Genomic DNA, 19,763 nt, shown 5'->3' with positions numbered 1-19,763 from the left:
GTTTTTATAACATTACAAAAAAAGCTTTCAAAATTGGGTTCTCTCAAAAACAAGCTTTTTGGAGAGATTTCAATTCTTTCAAAAAACTTTTCCGAGAAGCTTTTAAACCATTTAAAAAATAAGTTCTTTTGTAAGGTTTTTATAACATTTCAAAAAAAGCTTTCAGAATTGAGTTCTCTCAAAAACAAGCTTTTTTGGAGAGATTTCAATTCTTTAAAAAAAACTTTTCCGAAAAGTAAAAAAGCTTTCAAAATTAGGTTCTCAAAAACAAGCTTTTTTGGAGAGATTTCAATTCTTTCAAAAAAAAAAAACTTTTCCGAAAAGCTTTTAAACCTTTCGAAAAAGTTCTTTTGTAAGGTTTTTATTACATTGCAAAAGAAGCTTTCAAAACTAGGTTCTCTAAAAAACAAGCTTTTTTGGAGAGAGATTTAAATTCTTTCAAAAAAGCTTTTACGAAAGCTTTTAAACCTTGGAAAAATAAGTTATTTTGTAAGGTTTTCATTATAAAAAAGTTAAGAAAAAAGCTTTCTTAACTTTTTTTGTTATAAAAAAGCTTTCTTAACATTTTTTGTTATAAAAAAGCTTTTTTAATTTTTTTTTTTTATAAAAAAAGCTTTCTTAATTTTTTTTATTATTAAAAAGCTTTCTTTATTTTTTTTTTATTATAAAAAAGCTTTCTTTATTTTTGTTATAAAAAAAAGCTTTCTTAAATTTTTTCTGTTATATAAAAAAAAGCTTTCTTGTACGTTTTTGTTTTTGTTGTTTTAACCATACATTCAACAGCCCCTTTTTCACTTCTTCCCCATAACTTGAGCATTTACAACATGAGCACAGGTTTTCTATTATTTTTTGTTTCTTGGTTTTTTTTTTTCATTACTATAATACTTTTCTTATGGAGGGGGAAGCGGAAATTAAACGTCAGTTATTTTCACTTTGAGCAAAATTTAACTACGAGTAAACAATTAAAAAAAAATTTGAACTATGGCGTTTGCATTTTTTTCGGAAGTTTATTTCTAAAAAAAAATCTCTTGGATTTTAGCTGGACTTGGGGGCATGATATGTTGACCAAAATCGCAATAATAAAGGCATATCATCTTGACTATGGTTTTGTGAGGTTGTTTTGGGTGTTGTTGTTGTAGTTGTTGTTGCCGCTGTTCTAGAGGACAGGCTATCAAGGCGCCAACCTACAGGGAACCACCAAAAAGGTTCATACGAATTATCTTCAATAACATCATCTTCTTGATCCTCATCTGAATCTTGGGGGGTGATAGATGAAGAAGATGATGCTGTTGAAGATGTGATTTCCTCTTGTTCTGTTGTTGTTGAAATATCTTCAGTTGTTGTTGTTGTTGTCGTTCCCTTGCTTAGATTACTTTCTATGGTATTTAGCCCATTTATTCTGATTATTTTACTATTTCTATGACTACGATTGCTGGCTATCAGCTTAGGTGTGATGTTAGTAGATGTGATAGCAGCAGCAGGTGATGTTGATGACTCCACTATACTAGAACTCTCTGAAGATGTTGAAATTTCTTCTTGCTCAGTACCTGTGGAAGATGTTGTTGTGCTGCTTGTTTGTAACAGTGGCATAATTTTTGACCATATTTGTGTAGTTTCCAATTTGAATTTCATGGAACCTGACGAACTTTCACTAGGTAAAGTTAAAGGTGCTGCTGAAGTACTGACAGTAGCTTCATTAACATCACCGCTTGAGGATGATGATGTTGTTCGCATTGTTGAGACTTGCCCTGGACGCTGGCGATTGCCCTTCACCAGTTCATTAATTAAACGCAATTCCTCAGCCAGATCAATTTCACTTGTTGTCGCTGCCTTTGCTGTATCCGCCTTGGCCATTGCGGTCTTGGGAGTTGTAGTAGAGCTTTGCTCTTGCAGCTTACTGCTGTCACTCGCTAAAGTTGTGGCTGAAGCTGCAGCACTTTCAAGATCTTGTTGGGCTATGTGCTGATAGTAAAACCGGTCATTATTGTCAATATGGTTGTTGTGATTGTTATTGTTGGCAACAACATCACCATGACCAGCATTGTTACTGTCATCATTATTATGTTGGACTGTAAGTAACGGTGTCACTGTTTCTTGGCTTATTAATTCATCCATGGTTGACGATGGTGTGGTACTGGTTGTTGTTGTTTTACTGGCAACAACTTCTGCTTTTGTTTCCATGGTCTTGGGAGTGGTGGCCGCTGTGTTAATCTGTAATGTTGACGACGACGGCGGCGGCACCTCGACCGGTTCTACTTTCGATTTCTTGGGCTCCATTGTATTTTGATCTTTCTGGCCTTTACGCATGCGCTGTAATTCTTCAAAATCCTGCTCGGCCAGATTTTGAGGCAACAATAATTCTTGCCCATCATTAATGCTGCTGCTAGGTGTTGTAGATGAAGTAGGAGCAGGAGATGAAGATGTAGCCGTTGTCGTTATTGGCGAAGCTTCCAATAATTCCTCCAACGATGGTGTAGTTGGTGTGGTAATAAAGCCTTCATCATCATCATCATCACCATTGCCATTGTTGTTGTTCACAATAACAGTTGTATCATCCAATTGTATGATCGGTGTGGGCATTGTTGTGGTTTCCCCAGACTCAAGTTCATCCTCCTCTGCAACGGTTGAAGGTGTCAAGGTTGTCAATTCATCCTTGTCACCTTGATCGGCTTCATCTGCATCTGCATTACTCTGCAAATACAATGAATTCATTGTCACACTTCGTATATGTTCGACCTTCTCTTTGTGCTCTTCACTCTCAGGGTCATCCATTGGAGGGGCCATTACAGTGGTCATTTCTACCATATCCTCCACGTGCAAAGCTAATCGTTCCATAACATTGAAATCATCATCATCATCTTTGGCCGGAGTCAAACTTTCCTCTGGCATAGTGGTGGCCACTGTGGTATGATTCAGCATGGGCATTAAGGACTCAGTTTGCAATAGACTCTCCAAATCGTCCCTTGTTTGCTGTGTGCTCAGGGTTGAGTCCTTCTCCGTACCCTCCTCCATGTCCATGAGAGTGGTGACCAAATGTAAGGCAGCATCTTCATTGAATAATGATATGCGATTTTTATGCTGCTGACCATTATGATTGGGAGAGGCTGGTAGAGATATGGCCTCTAGGTTATCCAAACTGAAATCACCCGTGGAATCGCTTAAACCATTTATGCTATGCGATTTGGAGACATTGGAGGCCTCTGTTATCAAATCTTTATTCTGGGTAATACCTACACTTCCATTGAGAGTTTTAGAGGGAGCCATTACCACTGCCTCATTCGATATCGCAGAATAGTCCTCCAAGGGATAATCATCCGTGGGGAATTTGCTTTGAAATATATTAAATTTCAAAGGCTCATCTTTGCTGGGTGGCTGCAAAGACAGCACTGCATCTGTATTTGACTTTTCCGAATCACTCAAATACATGGATGACAAAATATCCAAATCGCTACCTGTCCCCGTACCTGCTGCCGTCTCATCTTCATAGTCGTAATCTATGTCCCCTGGCGTCTCACCCAACACCAAACCCAAGACATTGGGATCAATCAACACCGCATTCGAACCTATGGCCGTGGGTATACATTTCATATCCACCTGCTGATGACCTTCGGGACATTCCACTCTTAGCGGTAGAGTGAATATTGATTTTGGTGTTACCTTACGTGACTTCATCAGCTGTTTTTGTTCAGGTGGCAACATTAGCCATGCTTGCCACGCCAAATTCTCGGCAGTATTTTCAATGGGTTTCGATGTGACCGGCAGTGCTGCAGTCATTGTCATCGTCGTCCTCAAGGGCATGACAAGTGTCAACAGCACTTGCAGTGTGAGCAGTAGCTGCGTCATGCAGTTGACTATGTTTGTGGTGGGTGTGAAATTCATGGCTGCCGTAATGGTCTTCGCTTATGCCTTGCAAAGCCCCTTCACTAGCACTGGTTTGCTTCAGATTACAGTGCTTATTGAAAAAACAAAATTGTTGTTGTTTATTTTATTGTTGTTGTTGTTGTTGCTTGCGTTTATGTTTTAAGCAGTGATACGTTAAAATATGCTAAAGATTTCGTGTATTTGGGAAGGCATTTAAAGGCTTTCGCTATGATTTACGCAGTTATGCGAAAATTTATGTTTTTCGTTGGAATTTATTTTTTTCTGTTTTATCGCATGAAACATTACGCTGTGTGCCTTTCGGGGAAAACTGGAAAGAGAAAATTAAAAAAAAAGAATGTTAATTATTATAGAGAAATAATTTGTCATTTAAGGAAAAAATTTTGAAATGAATAATTAAATTTTTTAAATAATTTTATTTGTTTAAAATAATAAAACAGAGATATCTTATCTTCTTGCCCAAAAAGTAATTGCGGATTTTTTAAAAGAAAGTAAATGCATTTTTAATAAAGCTTAGAATGAACTTTAATCAAATATACAATTTTCCATTTTTTTTTCTAAAGCAAGCTAAAAGTAACAGCTGATAACTGGCAGTCACAAGCTGTGAAAAAATTTGTCAACGCCGACTATATGAAAAATCCGCAATTACTTTTTGGGCAACCCAATATATAAAATTGAATTTGTGTTTGTTTGTTTGTCAGTTTGTAGTTTGTTCCGTATAGACTCAAAAACGGCTAAACCGATTACCTGGAAATTTTCACAGACTGTGTAGGTTGGTCTGGAAAGAAACATAGGCTATATAAGTTTTCGGTATCGGGAGGGGGGCGGACCCTCCCCCTTACCCCAAAAGTACCACCCAAAAATAAAAGTGGACCGATCGGGACAAAATGGTATTCAAATAAATGGTATTCAAATTTCATATTAAAAATTGGGTCCAAGTAACTGGGGGGGCCGCCCCAACCCCAAAACCCCCTAAAATCTGTTTTTTGGACGATCATGGCAATATGGGACTCAAATGAAAGATATTCGGAAGTAGATTGCAAATTTGGTCAGGAAGGAGAAATAACCTTTATAATTTGTTGATATTGGAAGGGGGCGGACGCTCCCCCGTTATCCAAAAACACTATCCAAAATCAAAAGTGGACCGATCGGGACAATATGGGTATCTAATGAAAGGTATTGGGAAATAGAAAACGAATATGGTATTAAAATATGAGTCCAAGTAGCCGTTGGGTCGCCCAACCTCAAAATTCCCCCCAACAAATATATTGGACGTTCATGTCAATATGGGCCTCAAATGAAAGGTATTTGGGAGTAGATAACGAATCTGGCATACAAAATCAGATCGAAATATTGTGGGTTACCCTTCCCCCCAAAAACGCTTTAAATCGACACATGACCCATCAAGACTCGGTTTCTTTGTTTGTTCCCTAGAATCAGCTGAACAGATTTTCTTAACATGTTCACAGATTGTATAAGTTTTTCTGGAAGGAAACATAGGCTTTATAATTTTTATATATCGGATGGAAGCGGTCTCTCCCCCTTACACCAACAATGCCATCTAAATCAAAAGTGGACTGATAGGCTTAATATGGGTATCAATTGAAAGGTATTGGAGACTAGAAAACTCATATTGTATTTAAATTTGGATCCAAGTACCCAGCGGGTCTCCCCAACCCAAAAACTCCTTTAAACACATATATTCGACGTTTATGTCAATATGGGACTCAAATGAAAAGTATTAGGCAGTAGATTACAGATATAGCATAAAACTTTTGGTCCAAGTAATGGGACCTACCCCTCAATGGGTATATTAGCCGACCATGTCTATATGGGACTCAAATGAAAGCTATTTGAGATAAGATTACGAATATGACATTAAATTACCTTAAATACCTTTCCACTACATAAAAAAAGCTATTTGATGTGGAAATTCATTGATTTTCGGGAAATTGATAATCATTTTCAAAAACATGTAAAAGCGTGCTAAGTTCGGCCAGATGGAGGAAGTCACCACCATGGATTCTGCTAAAAATTTATACAAAACAAATTTTGTTGTAGGCCACAATTTTATTTTACAAACCGAACTTCTGTCAAACCAACAAAAATTAAAGCTTCTAGGGACGGAACAAGGATGACCAAGCGACCGGGTTTGAAGTTGTTGGAAGTCATAACAGAACACTTTTTGAAAAATTTCTGCCAATTCGGACAAAAATTGCGGCCTGTAGGGCTTAATAAATCAAATCGGGAGATCGTTTTATATGGGAGCTATATAAGGTTATAGACCCATTTGGTTCGTACTAAGCAGAATTGTTGAAAGTCAGAACAGAACATCACATGCAAAATTTCAGCCATTTCGGACAAAAATTGCGGCTTGCAAGGGCTCAAGAAGTCAAATCGGGAGATCGGTTTTTATGTGGCAGCAATATTAGGTTATAAACCGATTTGAGCCGTACTTGGCACATTTGTTGAAAGTCATAACAAAACACTAAATGTAAAATTTCAGCCAAATCAGACAAAAATTATGGCTTGTAAGGGCTCAAGAATTCAAATCGGGAGATCGGTTTATATGGGAGCTATATCAGGTTACACACCGATTTGGACCGTACTTAACGCAGTTGTTGGAAGTCATTACAGAGCACTATCTGCAAAATTTGGACCAAATCGGACAAAAAATACTGCTTCCAGGGACTCAAGAAGTCAAATCGAAAGATCGGTTTATATGGGAGCTATATCAGGTTATAAACCGATTCGTACCGAACTTTAGACAGTTGTTGGAAGTCATAACAGAACACTATACGCAAAATTTCAGCTAAATCAGACAAAAATTACGGCTTTCAGGGGCTTCGGAAGTCAATTCGGGAGATCGGTTTATATGGGAGCTATAGCCTAAAATCGAAGGGCCTAACACAACTCACTGCCCCAAATTTTGGCAAAATCGGACAATGAATGCGCCTTTTATGGGCCCAAAGCCTTAAGTCCAAAGATCGGTCTATATGACAGCTATATCCAAATCTGAACCGATCTGGGTCAAATTGAAGAAGAATCTCGAAGGGCCCGACACAACTCACTGTTCCAAATTTTGGCAACATCGGACATTAACTCCGCTTTTTTTTTCGGTCCCAAAACCTTAAATCAAGAAATCAGTGTACATGGCAGCTATATCCAAATCTGGACCGATCTGGGCCAAATTGACGAAGGATGTTGCAGGGCTTAACGCAATTCACTGTCCCAAATTTCATAAAAAATCGGATAATAAATGTGGCTTTTATGAGCCTAAGACCCTAAATCGGAGGTCGGTCTATATGGCAGCTATATCCAAATCTGGACCGATCTGAGTTAAATTGACGAAAAATGTCGAAGGTCCTAACAAAACTCACTGACCCAAATTTCAGCAACATCGGACAATAAATGCGCCTTTTATGGGCTCAAGACCTTAAATCGAGAAATCAGTGTACATGGCAGCTATATACAAATCTGGAGCGATCTGAGCCAAATTGACGGAGGATGTCGAAGGGCCCAACATAACTTACTGACCCAAATTTTGGCGACATCGGACAATAAATGCGCCTTTTATGGGCCTTAGACCCTTAATCGGAGGATCGGTCTATACGGCAGCTATATCCAAATCTGGACCGATCTGGACCAAATTGAAGAAGGATGTCGAAGGGCCTAAGACAACTCACTGTCCCAAATTTCAGCAAAATGGGATAATAAATGCGGCTTTTTTGGGCCGAAGGCCCTAAATCGGCGAATAGGTCTAAATGGAGGCTATATCACGATATAGTCCGATATAGCCCATCTTTGAGCTTAACCTGCTTATGGACAAAAAAAGAAGCTGTGCAAAGTTTTAGCTCAATATCTCTATTTTTGAAGACTGTAGCGTGATTTCAACATACAGACGGACGGACATGTCTAGATCGTCTTGGATTTTTACGCTGATCAAGAATATATATACTTTGTAGGATCGGAAATGGATATTTCGATGTGTGGCAAACGGAATGACAAAATGAATATACCCCTATCCTTCAGTGGTGGGTATAAAAAACTTTCTATGCTAATTAAAGTCCAAAAGTCCATTATGTTATTTTTCATATAAAATATTTTTTCAAGCACCCAGAATGTCAATCTGTATCTATTGGGTTGCCCAAAAAGTAATTGCGGATTTTTCATATAGTCGGCGTTGACAAATTTTTTCACAGCTTGTGACTCTGTAATTGCATTCTTTCTTCTGTCAGTTATCAGCTGTTACTTTTAGCTTGCTTTAGAAAAAAAGTGTAAAAAAAGTATATTTGATTAAAGTTCATTCCGTTTTATTAAAAATGCATTTACTTTCTTTAAAAAATCCCCAATTACTTTTTGGACAACCAATACATACCATTTGAATCTCCTGAATCTAATGAGCTGCTCTCAATCAAAACACCAACCAACAGCTGGTCAATGTCAAAACATCATAGATAAATAACGCCCCAAATCGCTTTCCACCAATTAAACCATCCAACAATTCATTAAACCTACACCTCCCCCATTGGGCCTTGATTGCGCACTCCCTGAAAATCAAAATTAAATTAAAAACCAACAAAGTTGTCAATTTCCTGCCACTTCAAAAGATGTGCACAAGAAAGTCAAAGCAACAACGATATGCCCCATACATCAAATGAATACTTAGAAAAACAAAAAAAAATTCTTTGCGCTCTTTGCCACAAAGTTTGCTGGGAAATTTTTGAAATTTTTCAAAGGGAATTTTTGTGGACAGGTTGCTGCAGCAGCCTCAGAAGCACATCAAAATGTCAAAAACCGTTAGCAAGACTGCCATTAACCTTATCACTCACTTAGAGCGAACAGACTCTTTGGAAAAGCCCCCACAGCCCTGCTCTTCTTGCAGACAAAAAAGGGAGGCCCCTGAAAAAATTAAATATAAAGAATATTTATTATTCCAATAAACACTTAACATTTTCTTCATTCGTCTGAGTATCATAAAATAATTCAACAAGCCAAGACAACAACAACAAAAAAGCAACATCCGACGAAAGAGAGGACAATAAAAAAAACAAAACTCTTAAAAAAATGAAACAATTTTCTTTGGTATGTTGAAAATTACAGCCCCGGCAACAACAAGCATAACTGCAGCAGAAGTTCTAACATTCTTAGAATTTACAAGATTTTTGTTTGTTTTCTCCCACCGCCTGCATTCATTTGAAGGTAAGTGGGCCGGAATGGTGATAACGCTTGTCTAGCTGGGAAAATTAAGAAAATCATCTCGCTCGCACGAAGCGCTCAAATCGTGCAGTACACAAAAACCAGTAGGCCGATGATACTTAACCTTGCAAGACAAAGTGCTAGCAACACACATTAAGCTGCCGTATAAACATTTATCAAGGAATGGGGGGGGGGGGGGGGGGGGAAATAAAAATTCATCACATCATAAACAGAGATGATGAGGGAAATAAATGTGATGTGAAATGGAGAAAGAGGGATGCCAGGAAATGCAAAGACTTTGACTTCAGAGGGATAAAAAATTGATTAAGAATTTCATTTCAATAATAAATTTAGCAAAATTTCATACCTAAGGGAAATTGGTTTTTGTTTTATACCCTCCACCATATGATGGGGGTATACTAATTTCGTCATTATGATTGTAACACCTCGAAATATGCGTCTGAGACTAAACTCCATATATTCTTGATCGTCATGCCCTTTAAAGTCGATCTAGCCATGTCCGTCCGTCTGTCTGGCCGTCCATCCGTCCGTCCGCCCGTCTGTCGAAAGCACGCTAACTTTCGAAGGAGTAAAGCTAGGTGGTTGAAATTTTGCACAAATACATCTTATTAGTGTAGGTCGGTTAGTATTGTAAATGGACCAAATCGGTCCATGTTTTGATATAGCTGCCATATAAACCGCTCTTGGGTCTTGACTTCTTGAGCCTCTAGAGGGCGCAATTCTTATCTGATTTAGATGAACTTTTGCACGCGGTGTTTTGGTATCACTTCCAACAAATCGGTTCATAACCTGATATAGCTGCAATATAAAACGATCTTGAGCTTCTAGAGCGCGCAACTCTTATCCGATTTTGCTGAAATTTCGTACATATCGTTGAGGATTAACTTCCAATCACTGTACCAAGTATGGTCTAAATCAGTCCATAACCTGATATTGCTGCTGTATAAACCAATCTCCCAGTTTGACACTCTGAGCCACTAGAGGGCGCAAGTTTTACTCGATTTGCCTGAAATATTGGAGGTGGTATTTTTCTATGACTTCCAACAGCTATGACAAGGTCCATATGGGGCAATAACTCGATGTAGTTCATATGTATATTGAAAAAGGCTTCAAAAAACTTGACAAATGCGATCCATGGTGGAGGGTACAAAAGATTCATCCTAGCCGAACTTAGCACGCTTGTTCTGGTTTCTATATAAAAAGGTTCTGTTAACATTTTATTTCTCTAGGTAGTTTTGCTAAAATTTCCGTTGTAGGAAAATTTTGCCAAGGTTTAATTTTAAAAGGAAACTTTTTCAAAATTTCATTTCCCTGTAAAAAACAAATAACCAAAATAAAACAAACAAGTAAAAGCTAAGTTCGGCCGGGCCGAATCTTACATACCCTCCACCATGGATCGCATTTGCCGATTTCTTCTCGCGGCATCTCTTCTTATGCAAAAGAGGATATAAGAAAAGATTTGCTCTGCTATTATTATATTATTACATGTTGGAGACCTGTTAAAATGTCAGCCAATTCGAATAAGAATTGCGCCCTTTGGGGGCTCAAGAAGTAAAATAGAGAGATCGATTTATATATTTATTTATTAATAGATTGATTAAGAAATACAAAATAATACATGCATGTATATAATATTGATTCTTAAGCATACGATCTATATATGGCTTAGCACATATGCTGCTTGCCATGTTAAAATATTTAATCATTTATATAATTTTCAAACATCAAAACAGTTTATTATTAATTTTCTATATTTGATACAGCTTTCTAAATAAGAGTACAGAGAGGTAAGATTCGTGCCATTTAGTATGTTTAATGTTTCATTTTCTTCGAGACTTATTTTGTTAAAATAAAGTTTCCTAAATTCTTTCAAAATAGGACATTTTCCAATAAAATGTAAAGTATTTTCAGGTTCATCTGTGTTACAGATAGAACATATGCCAGTAGTGTTACTTCGAAATGCCCTGGAATTCAGATCAAGCAATCCACCTCTGGCTTTAATGATCAAGCTGGTAGCACGAGCAGAAAGATTCTCTGTCAGTGTTGGGATCATATTATAATCAAGATATGGGTAGAGATCGTGAAACTGAGAATTTCTGGCTGCCGATTCAAAACTATATCGTTCCTTTACATTCAAGGCATCAATTATTTCCCTCCAATAGGCGCATAAGGGCAATCTATTGTTGGCGGGCAGATAGTTCAAATCCTGACATAATTCCGACCACACTTTTGCCCAGGAAATATTTAGTTTAAGGATTTCCTCTGCTAGAATTCGAGGAAGTCTACTAACTTCTAGTTGAAGTACCCTCTTGATGTAAAGAAAATGAGTTTTAAGGGTGGAGGAGTATAAGGAGTATAGTCCGGATTCTAGATACAACATATAATTAGGTGTGTTGTTAGGTAAGTAAAACATCTTTTTAATGAAAAAACGAAACAACTTTTCAACATCATCATATTTTTCGTAACCCCATACTTGAGCAGCATAACACATGATAGACTTTGAACAAGAGTCAAATATTTTTAATTTATTATCGTGAGAGATTCTTGGGTTATTTATATATTTCGACCACGTGGAGTTAATAGCAATTTTCGATGCCGATAATTTGTTCTTTAAATGGTCTTTGAAAGACAAATTGTACGCGATTTCCACACCGAGATAAGTATATCTGTTAACTGTTTCTATATCTTCATCGTTGTAGCGGAAACGAAGACCGGACGATATCCTAGTACTCTTTCTAAAAACCATAACTTTCGACTTAGTAAGGTTTACTTTTAAGCTCCATGTACTGCAATATTCCTGCAAAGTGTCCATCATAATCTGTAAATCTTTAGGTGTATCAGACAAGATCACAATATCGTCGGCATAGAGTAGTATCTTCACGTGTGTGTTCGCGATATTTATTCCTCCAGTTAGAGCATCGGGTAAGTCATTTAAATATAGTGAAAAAAGAACTGGGCTAAGAATACATCCCTGTTTCACTCCCGACTCTACAGGAAAATATTCCGAGTATGTATTTCCATCCCATACTCTGCTTTTAGTATTCTTGTACAGTAATGTCACTATCGATACAATTTTCGTTGAAAGTCCTAAAGATGAGAGTTTGTAGAACAGACTGTTTCTTGGGATAAGATCAAAAGCCGCGGAAAAATCAACAAAAAAGGCATAAGTGGTCTTACCTTTAGCCTGGTTCAACTTCACAATGCTAACTAAATTGAAAATGTTGTCAATCGTAGAATAATCCTTTCTGAAGCCAGCCTGAAATTCATTCAAAATACTATTCATTGACAACCAATTCGTTATCCTATTCAAAAGAATAGAGTTGAAAATTTTACAAACCGAGTCAATAAGCGATAAGCCTCTGTAGTTGCTTGGTACGTTTACATCCCCTTTTTTGTGTAATGGAATCAGAATGGATTCAGTGAATGTGATTGGTATGTCTCCCTTAAGGAAGATTTGATTGAAAACGTATAACAGTTTTTGAAGGAAACATCTGGGAGCATGTCTGTAGAACTCATAAGGGATACCATCCTGCCCTGGGGACTTATTCGGTTTCAACTTCCTTATAACATTATATAATTCATAATATTCAATAGGGGAATCTAAGAGCGGGTCTACGAAAAACGGCATGCACCAACTAATTTCCTGGGATTGACCAGACTTATCCAAAAGCGAGCTGAAATATCGTTTGAACTCATTTGCATCAATGTTTCCTTTCATGCTGTTCGAACTGGTACTTAATGATTTAGATAGTTCCCACCATTCCTTGCTACACTTTACTTCGTCTAACCTCATCAAGTTGTTGTTAAAATATTCCAACTTCTTTTCACTACACAGCCTTCGAAAACTTTTCCTTGATGAGTAATAGAGCCTCCTATTGTTCTCCGTATTCATTCTTTTGTACAATTTTAGCCTTCTGTACATAACAGACCGTGCACGGAAGCAAGACCAATCAAACCATCTTTGCCTAGGTTCAAAAAATTTTCTATTCCTCCTGTGGATATGAGCCTGTCTAATTGCCCGGGAAATGCTCTCGACCATAACATCAACAGGTAAACTATTTATTTGACCTAGATCAAGTAGCATGGAATTAAGTTTTCGTACATACTGTGCTTTATATATTCCTTTCCAATAAAGACGGTGTTGAATGTTGTTATCGCCTCCACTGCCCATTAGCCTAGGAATTCTGATTTGAAGGCACAAAGGCATGTGGTCAGAATATGGTTTAGGGGGAATCACAAGTTTCTCGACATAATGAATGAAAGTAGTGGAACAGATACAGTAATCAATAACAGAGTTACCCATTACACCGCAGAAACTGTATTCTCCCTCAACGTCGCCATCTATCCTACCATTTAATATAATACCGCCAATGTTCTCAACAATGTTCAATAGTTGTTTCCCACGAGAGTTTGTAGTTATATCTTTGGACTTTCTAACGGAATTAATATGAGAAATACCACGAATCATGTTGTTGTCTAAAATCTGGACGTTGCCAATTCTGGCATTCATATCTCCCATTAGGCAAAAGTTTGTTGGGCCAAGATCCAATAAAAAGGAGTCAAATTTTTCAGCCTCATGCTTCCAGCTAGTACAGTTTATGTAGATGGGAATTAAATAGACTGTGTTACCGCAAATATTTAAAGATAGAAATGGATAAGAGTATGACGTTATAAAGTTAGCTTTGAGTGAGATTTTTAACTCTTTTTTGAATCCATAGAGGCCTCCTCCACTTGCTCTACCAAATCTATTCATTTTAATTGCGTCCACCCAGTGTAGGTAGTAGTTTTTGAGGTATGACGAAAAGTTTGATCGTTTATTTGCAGTTACATGTGTTTCAAATAAAAGGAAAACATCAAAATTATTTAAAAAAGTTACAAAATTACCAGAATTGAGACAACTTTGTAGATTTGAAACATTATAAGATAGTATATGGCACGAATCAAACTGCTATTGTGTGAAAGAACCTGAGCTTACATTACTTGAATTAACTGGTTTTTGACAGTGAACTTCAAAAGAACAATCTGTATCTGCTAGAATATTGTTGAGATAATCTGCCTCACGTTGAGAAGGTGCAAGTATTTTACCATCTCCCCAAGTGTATCTTATGTCGTCAACGAAAATACAGAATTCACCTAGACGAACTTTTATATTGTTTTTGCTACTGGATAGTACTTTAGACAGTTTTCTTAGATTGTATCTATTCATCTGTTCAACGGCAGTATAATCTTTTTGTATATATATAGATTTTCCATTTAGTTTTGTCCTTGAATCGATTACACGCTGCGCTTGTCCATAAGTATCAAGAGAGAAGATAAAGGATTTGCCAGACGATAACATTCTTGTTTTCACGATATCAACTTCCATTTTCAAATCATCTTTACATATTTTTTCAAATCTCTTCTTAGCTGATAAGGTGCTTTTACACGAAAGCCCACTCACCACAACATTTGCCGACCTGCTTCGTCTATCTATTTGTTCAATTCGGTTCGTAAGCTTCTCTACCTCGATTTTCAACTTAGAGTTTTCAACTTTCAAGTCTTCCACTCCTTCTTAATTGCAGCCACATCCTCCTTCTTGGCAACGTCCTTCAATTTGTCGTCCAACATATCCCCCAGCTTGCTCCATGAGAAAACATCTTTGTGGTCAGAATTCATGCTTTGGCACGGCGAAAATTTTTTCGGTGTATGATTTGCCTGATCTGGTGATGTTGATAATAACGTGCGCTTACTATTCATCTGGCAACACAGTACAACATATGATCGACGATAACGATAAAATACTTCAGCTGGCACTTGTTATCGATTAACAGCCTTTCGACAAGTATGATAGAATAGTACAGCTGATGTTTACCTTTTGCCTTGTCTGTGTTAGTGAAGAAGAACTCACATTCCAATGAAGAAATAATTTTCCTTTCGCGATAAAAATTAATAGAATGTGTAAAATCTTCACATCACAGGCAACCTCCAAGCCGCCTTCGTCAGTGGGTGTTCAGCAGGCGCTGCTGTATACTTTAAGAACTTTTTTGGTGTACGAACGGATGTATTTAAGTTTTTAATTATCAAAGTTTGGAGCACGGAACAAAAGGCAGCTGCACGTGTGTTTTGTATGATTTATATGGGAGCTGTATCGGGCTATAGACCGATTCAGATCATAATAAACACGTATGTTGATGGTCATGAGAGGATCCGTAGTACATAATTTCAGGCAAATCGGATAATAATTGCGCACTCTAGAGGCTCAAGAAGTCAAGACCCACGATCGGTTTGTATGGCAGCTATATCAGGTTATGAACCGATTTGAAATATACTTGCCACAGTTGTTGGATATCATAACATAACACGTCGTGCAAAATTTCGTTTCAATCGGATAAGAATTGCGCACTCTAGAGGCTCAAGAAGTCAAGACCCAAGATCGGTTTATATGACAGCTATATCAGGTTATGGACCGATTTGAACCATACTTGGCAAAGTTATTTGATATCATAACAAAACACGTCGTGCAAAATTTCATTCCAATCGGATAAGAATTGCGCACTCTAGAGGCTCAAGAAGTCAAGACCCAAGATCGGTTTATATGGCAGCTATACCAAAATATGGACCGATATGGCCCATTTAGAATACCAACCGACCTACACTAATAAGAAGTATTTGTGCAAAATTTCAAGCGGCTAGCTTTACTCCTTCGGAAGTTAGCGTGCTTTCGACAGACAGACAGACGGACGGACGGACGGACAGACGGACGGACAAGGCTAGATCGACATAAAATGTCACGACGATCAAAAATATATATACTTTATGGGGTCTCAGACGAATATTTCGAGTAGTTACAAACAGAATGACGAAATTAGTATACCCCCCATCTTATGGTGGAGGGCATAAAAAGCGTTAATTCTACCGGGCCGAACTTTGGATACCCACCACCTCGGGTATATAGGAAAACCACCTTTCGTCGAAACAAAACGCATAGCTTGGACCAAATACTAATAAGTACAAGTCATTGTTCAATTGTGTATAGCAACATATTGGCCTTTTTAGTAGCTATATCTAAAAATAAACCAATTTGAACCATATACGACACAGACGTCGAGCACCCTAACATTAGTCACTATGTCAAGTTGCAGTGAAATCGCCTAAATGCGCCTTTTTTGGACCCAAGACTTTAAATCGAGATATCGGTCTATATGACAGCTATATGCAAATCTTAACCGATCTGAGCCAAATTAAAGAGAGATGTCGAAGGACCTAACACAACTCACTGTCCCAAATTTCGACGACATCGGACATTAAATGCGCCCTTTATGGCCCCAAAACCTTAAATCGAGATATCGGTCTATATGGCAGCTATATGCAAATCTTGATCGATTTAGGCCAAATTGCAGATATATGTCGAGTGGCTTAACACAACTCACTGTCCCAAATTTCGGCGACATCGGACAATAAATGCGCCTTCTATGGGTCCAAAAACTTAAATCGAAAGATTGGTCCATATGGCAGCTATATCCAAATCTGGGCCGATATGTGCCATATTGCAGAAGTATGTCGAGGGGCCTAACGCCACTCCCTGTCCCAAATTTCAGCAAAATCGGACAATAAATGCGACTTTTATGGGCCCAAAACCTTAAATCGAGAGATCGGTCTATATGGCAGCTATATCCAAATCTGGACCGATCTGGGCCAAATATAAGAAGGATGTCGAAGGACCTAACACAACTCACTGTCCCACATTTCGACGACATCGGACAATAAATGCGCCTTTTTTGGCTCCAAAACCTTAAATAAAAAGGTCGGTCTATATGGCAGCTATATCCAAATCTGCACCGATTTGGCCCAAATTTGCGAGGGATGTCGAAGGGCCTAACACAACTCACTGTCCCAAATTTCAGCAAAATTGGATGATAAATGTGGTTTTTATAGGCCCAAAACCTTAAATCGACAGATCGGTCTATATGGCAGCTATATCCAAATCTGCGCCTAACTGTTCCATATTGCAGAAGTACGTCGAGGAGCTTAACTTTATTCCCTGTCCCAAATTTCAGCAAAATCGGATAATAAATGTGGCTTTTATGGACGTAAGACCCTAAATCGGCGGGTCGGTCTATATGGCAGCTATATCCAAATCTGTACCGATCTGGGCCAAATAGAAGTAGAATGTCGAAGGGCTAAACACAACTCGCTGTCCCAAATTTCAGCAAAATTGGATAACAAATGTGGCTTTTATGGGCCTAAGACCCTAAATCGGCGGATCGGTCTATATGGGGGCTATATCAACATATAGTCCGATATTGCCCATCTTCGAACTTAACCTGCTTATGGACAAAAAAAGAATTTGTGCAAAGTTTCAGCTCAATATCTCTATTTTTAAAGACTGTAGCGTGATATTAACAGACAGACGGACGGACATGGCTAGATCGTCATAGATTTTTACGCTGATCAAGAAGATCATTATAGGGTCGGAAATAGATATTTCGATGTGTTTCAAACGGAATGACAAAATGAATATACCCCTATCCTTGTGTGGTGGGTATAAAAATAATCTAGTCGAAGTTTCAGCCCAATATCTCTATTTTTTAAGACTGTAGCGTCATTTCAACAGACAGACGGACGGATATATCTAGATCGTTTTAGATTTTTACGCTAATCAAGAATATATATACTTTATAGGATCGGAAATGGATATTCCGATGTGTTGCAAACGGAGTGATAAAATGATTATACCCCCATCCTTCGGTGGTGGGTATACAAATTTAATTTGTCAGCAGTTTTCTAAAAAATGTCCGTTGCTTGGCAACCCTGGCTCTCTATGATTCTATTTTCCTTCCCACCTCCTTGTCTATATTCCTTCTTCCCATCTCGCTAGTCATTCTACATTTTTATCAGAAATTAACAAATTTCATAATACTGCACACATCAAACAACCACCATTCAGTTGTCCGTCCATACGACATACAGACGAATGGACAGACAGACAGACATTATGGCATAAATGAAACTTTGACAGCATCATGATCATAATAATAATCATAAAAAAGTAACAACAATAGCTATAACAATGATAATGATAATGCAGTTATCATTATCACTAGGCTATTGCCTCATACCCTGTGAGCTCCTTCATTTACTCTCCCTTGCCCCCTCATTATGCTATACAGGTATTAATTCCATTGCCTCACTTGGCATGTACCAATACACAGAAGCATATATGTATATGAATTTAATTATGACATTGTTACATGGTATTTTATTGTTATTACTTGTGTTCGTATCACACGTTATGCCCCTCCCCACAATAACAGTAAGAGGAATTTCCTCAACAGCAAAAAAATAACAAACAAAATTTCATTGCATACATTTGGGGTGATATTGCACGTGGAAAAACACTTCAAAGTATTTACAAAGTTACTGAGAAAAAAAATAATCCTTAAAGTTAATTAATGCAAAGTTTACTTTAGAAATAAAATAATTGTAATCTTGTTTACAATGTATGATGTCTTTTTATAGAATTTCAAGGAATTTAAGAAATAAATTCCAATATGATATTTGCATTCGTTGTAATTTAATCAGCAGAATAAATTTGATCTTGGTTTGATGGTTGAAGAAAATTTTCCTAAAAATTTGAGAATTGTTTTTTCTTTCCAATATCTTTTATTTTCATTCGAAAATCACAAAAAAAAAATAAATCTTAACCTAAACATCATCATAAATCTCTTTGATGTTCTAGAAATCAAAACATCAAAAGACTTTCATGTAGGCCAGCCTGGCGAAGCTGTTGTAACTTCATATCATACACCTATGATTATTCATCTTCTTGAGTTCTGCTCTCAAGGGAAATTGGCAACAACATTAAAAATTATTTAGAAATAACATTATGCAGCTTCATCATAGATGAGGTATAGTATGTCAAACATTTGCGAAGTAGTTTTATGTTCTATGGTATTATTTTCCATATGAGACACCGAGAAGAAAGATGAAAAACTATGGTTTTCGTGTTCATGAGCTGCAAAAACAAAAACTAAGAACAAAACCAATTGTAGTGCCATCGCAACTAAGCTCTTAATGGAAAACCTACAAAGAAAAGTTATTCTTGACTAACATACAACACGTGTGCTGCTTCATTCATTCATGGCAGCAACAAACAAACTCCATTGGTGGCCACCGGCTGTCGAAGAACCTTCCGGCCTCCATGCAGCTTTTCCCACAACGCTTCATTTGTCAGCACTTACCTGAAGCTGGTAAGTGGATTTCTTTTCTTTCATAAAATATGGATCATTGTGCAATAATTATTGTGGGAATTTACCTTAATGTATTTTGGAAGCTTATCAGATATGTGGGCTTGGGAAGGTTCATGAGAAATGTGTAACCATGGAGGTTCTTCCGCTATTCTAGTATTTTTGTAGAACCTGGGAATAATAATTTTTTTCTGTAAAAATTTCTCTTTTTCAATAATAGTATGAACAAGACTCATGGAAAAAATTTGGAAGAATACAAGCTTATCAATATATTGACTAAAATAATCAAAAGAAAACTTTCCATGTATGAGAAACTGCAAGACATAATTAGACTATAATCGCACAGTCTTTTCATCTTCTTCAACAAATTGTATGTTATGCCAATCGTAACTAATTTCTGTATTGCTCTTATCGTTCTAAGAATGGCTACTTTGATTT

General features: G+C 37.3%; 1 protein-coding gene across 1 annotated transcript in view; it reads right to left on the bottom strand.

Annotated features, from left to right (window-relative positions):
• Positions 1-720: 720 nt before the first annotated feature.
• LOC106084604 (protein folded gastrulation) overlaps positions 721-19,763 on the bottom strand; it is a 54,721-nt gene continuing 35,678 nt past the window's right edge. The window contains exon 2 of the mRNA XM_013248424.2: positions 721-4,189. Within this exon, the coding sequence (XP_013103878.2) occupies positions 1,036-3,879 (2,844 nt within the window). The 5' untranslated portion in view covers positions 3,880-4,189 and the 3' untranslated portion in view covers positions 721-1,035. The remainder of the gene's footprint in view (positions 4,190-19,763) is intronic.

This window comes from Stomoxys calcitrans, chromosome 4 (assembly GCF_963082655.1).
Source record: "Stomoxys calcitrans chromosome 4, idStoCalc2.1, whole genome shotgun sequence".
NCBI classification, from domain to species: domain Eukaryota; kingdom Metazoa; phylum Arthropoda; class Insecta; order Diptera; family Muscidae; genus Stomoxys; species Stomoxys calcitrans.
This window is presented reverse-complemented; position numbering and strand designations above follow the sequence as displayed.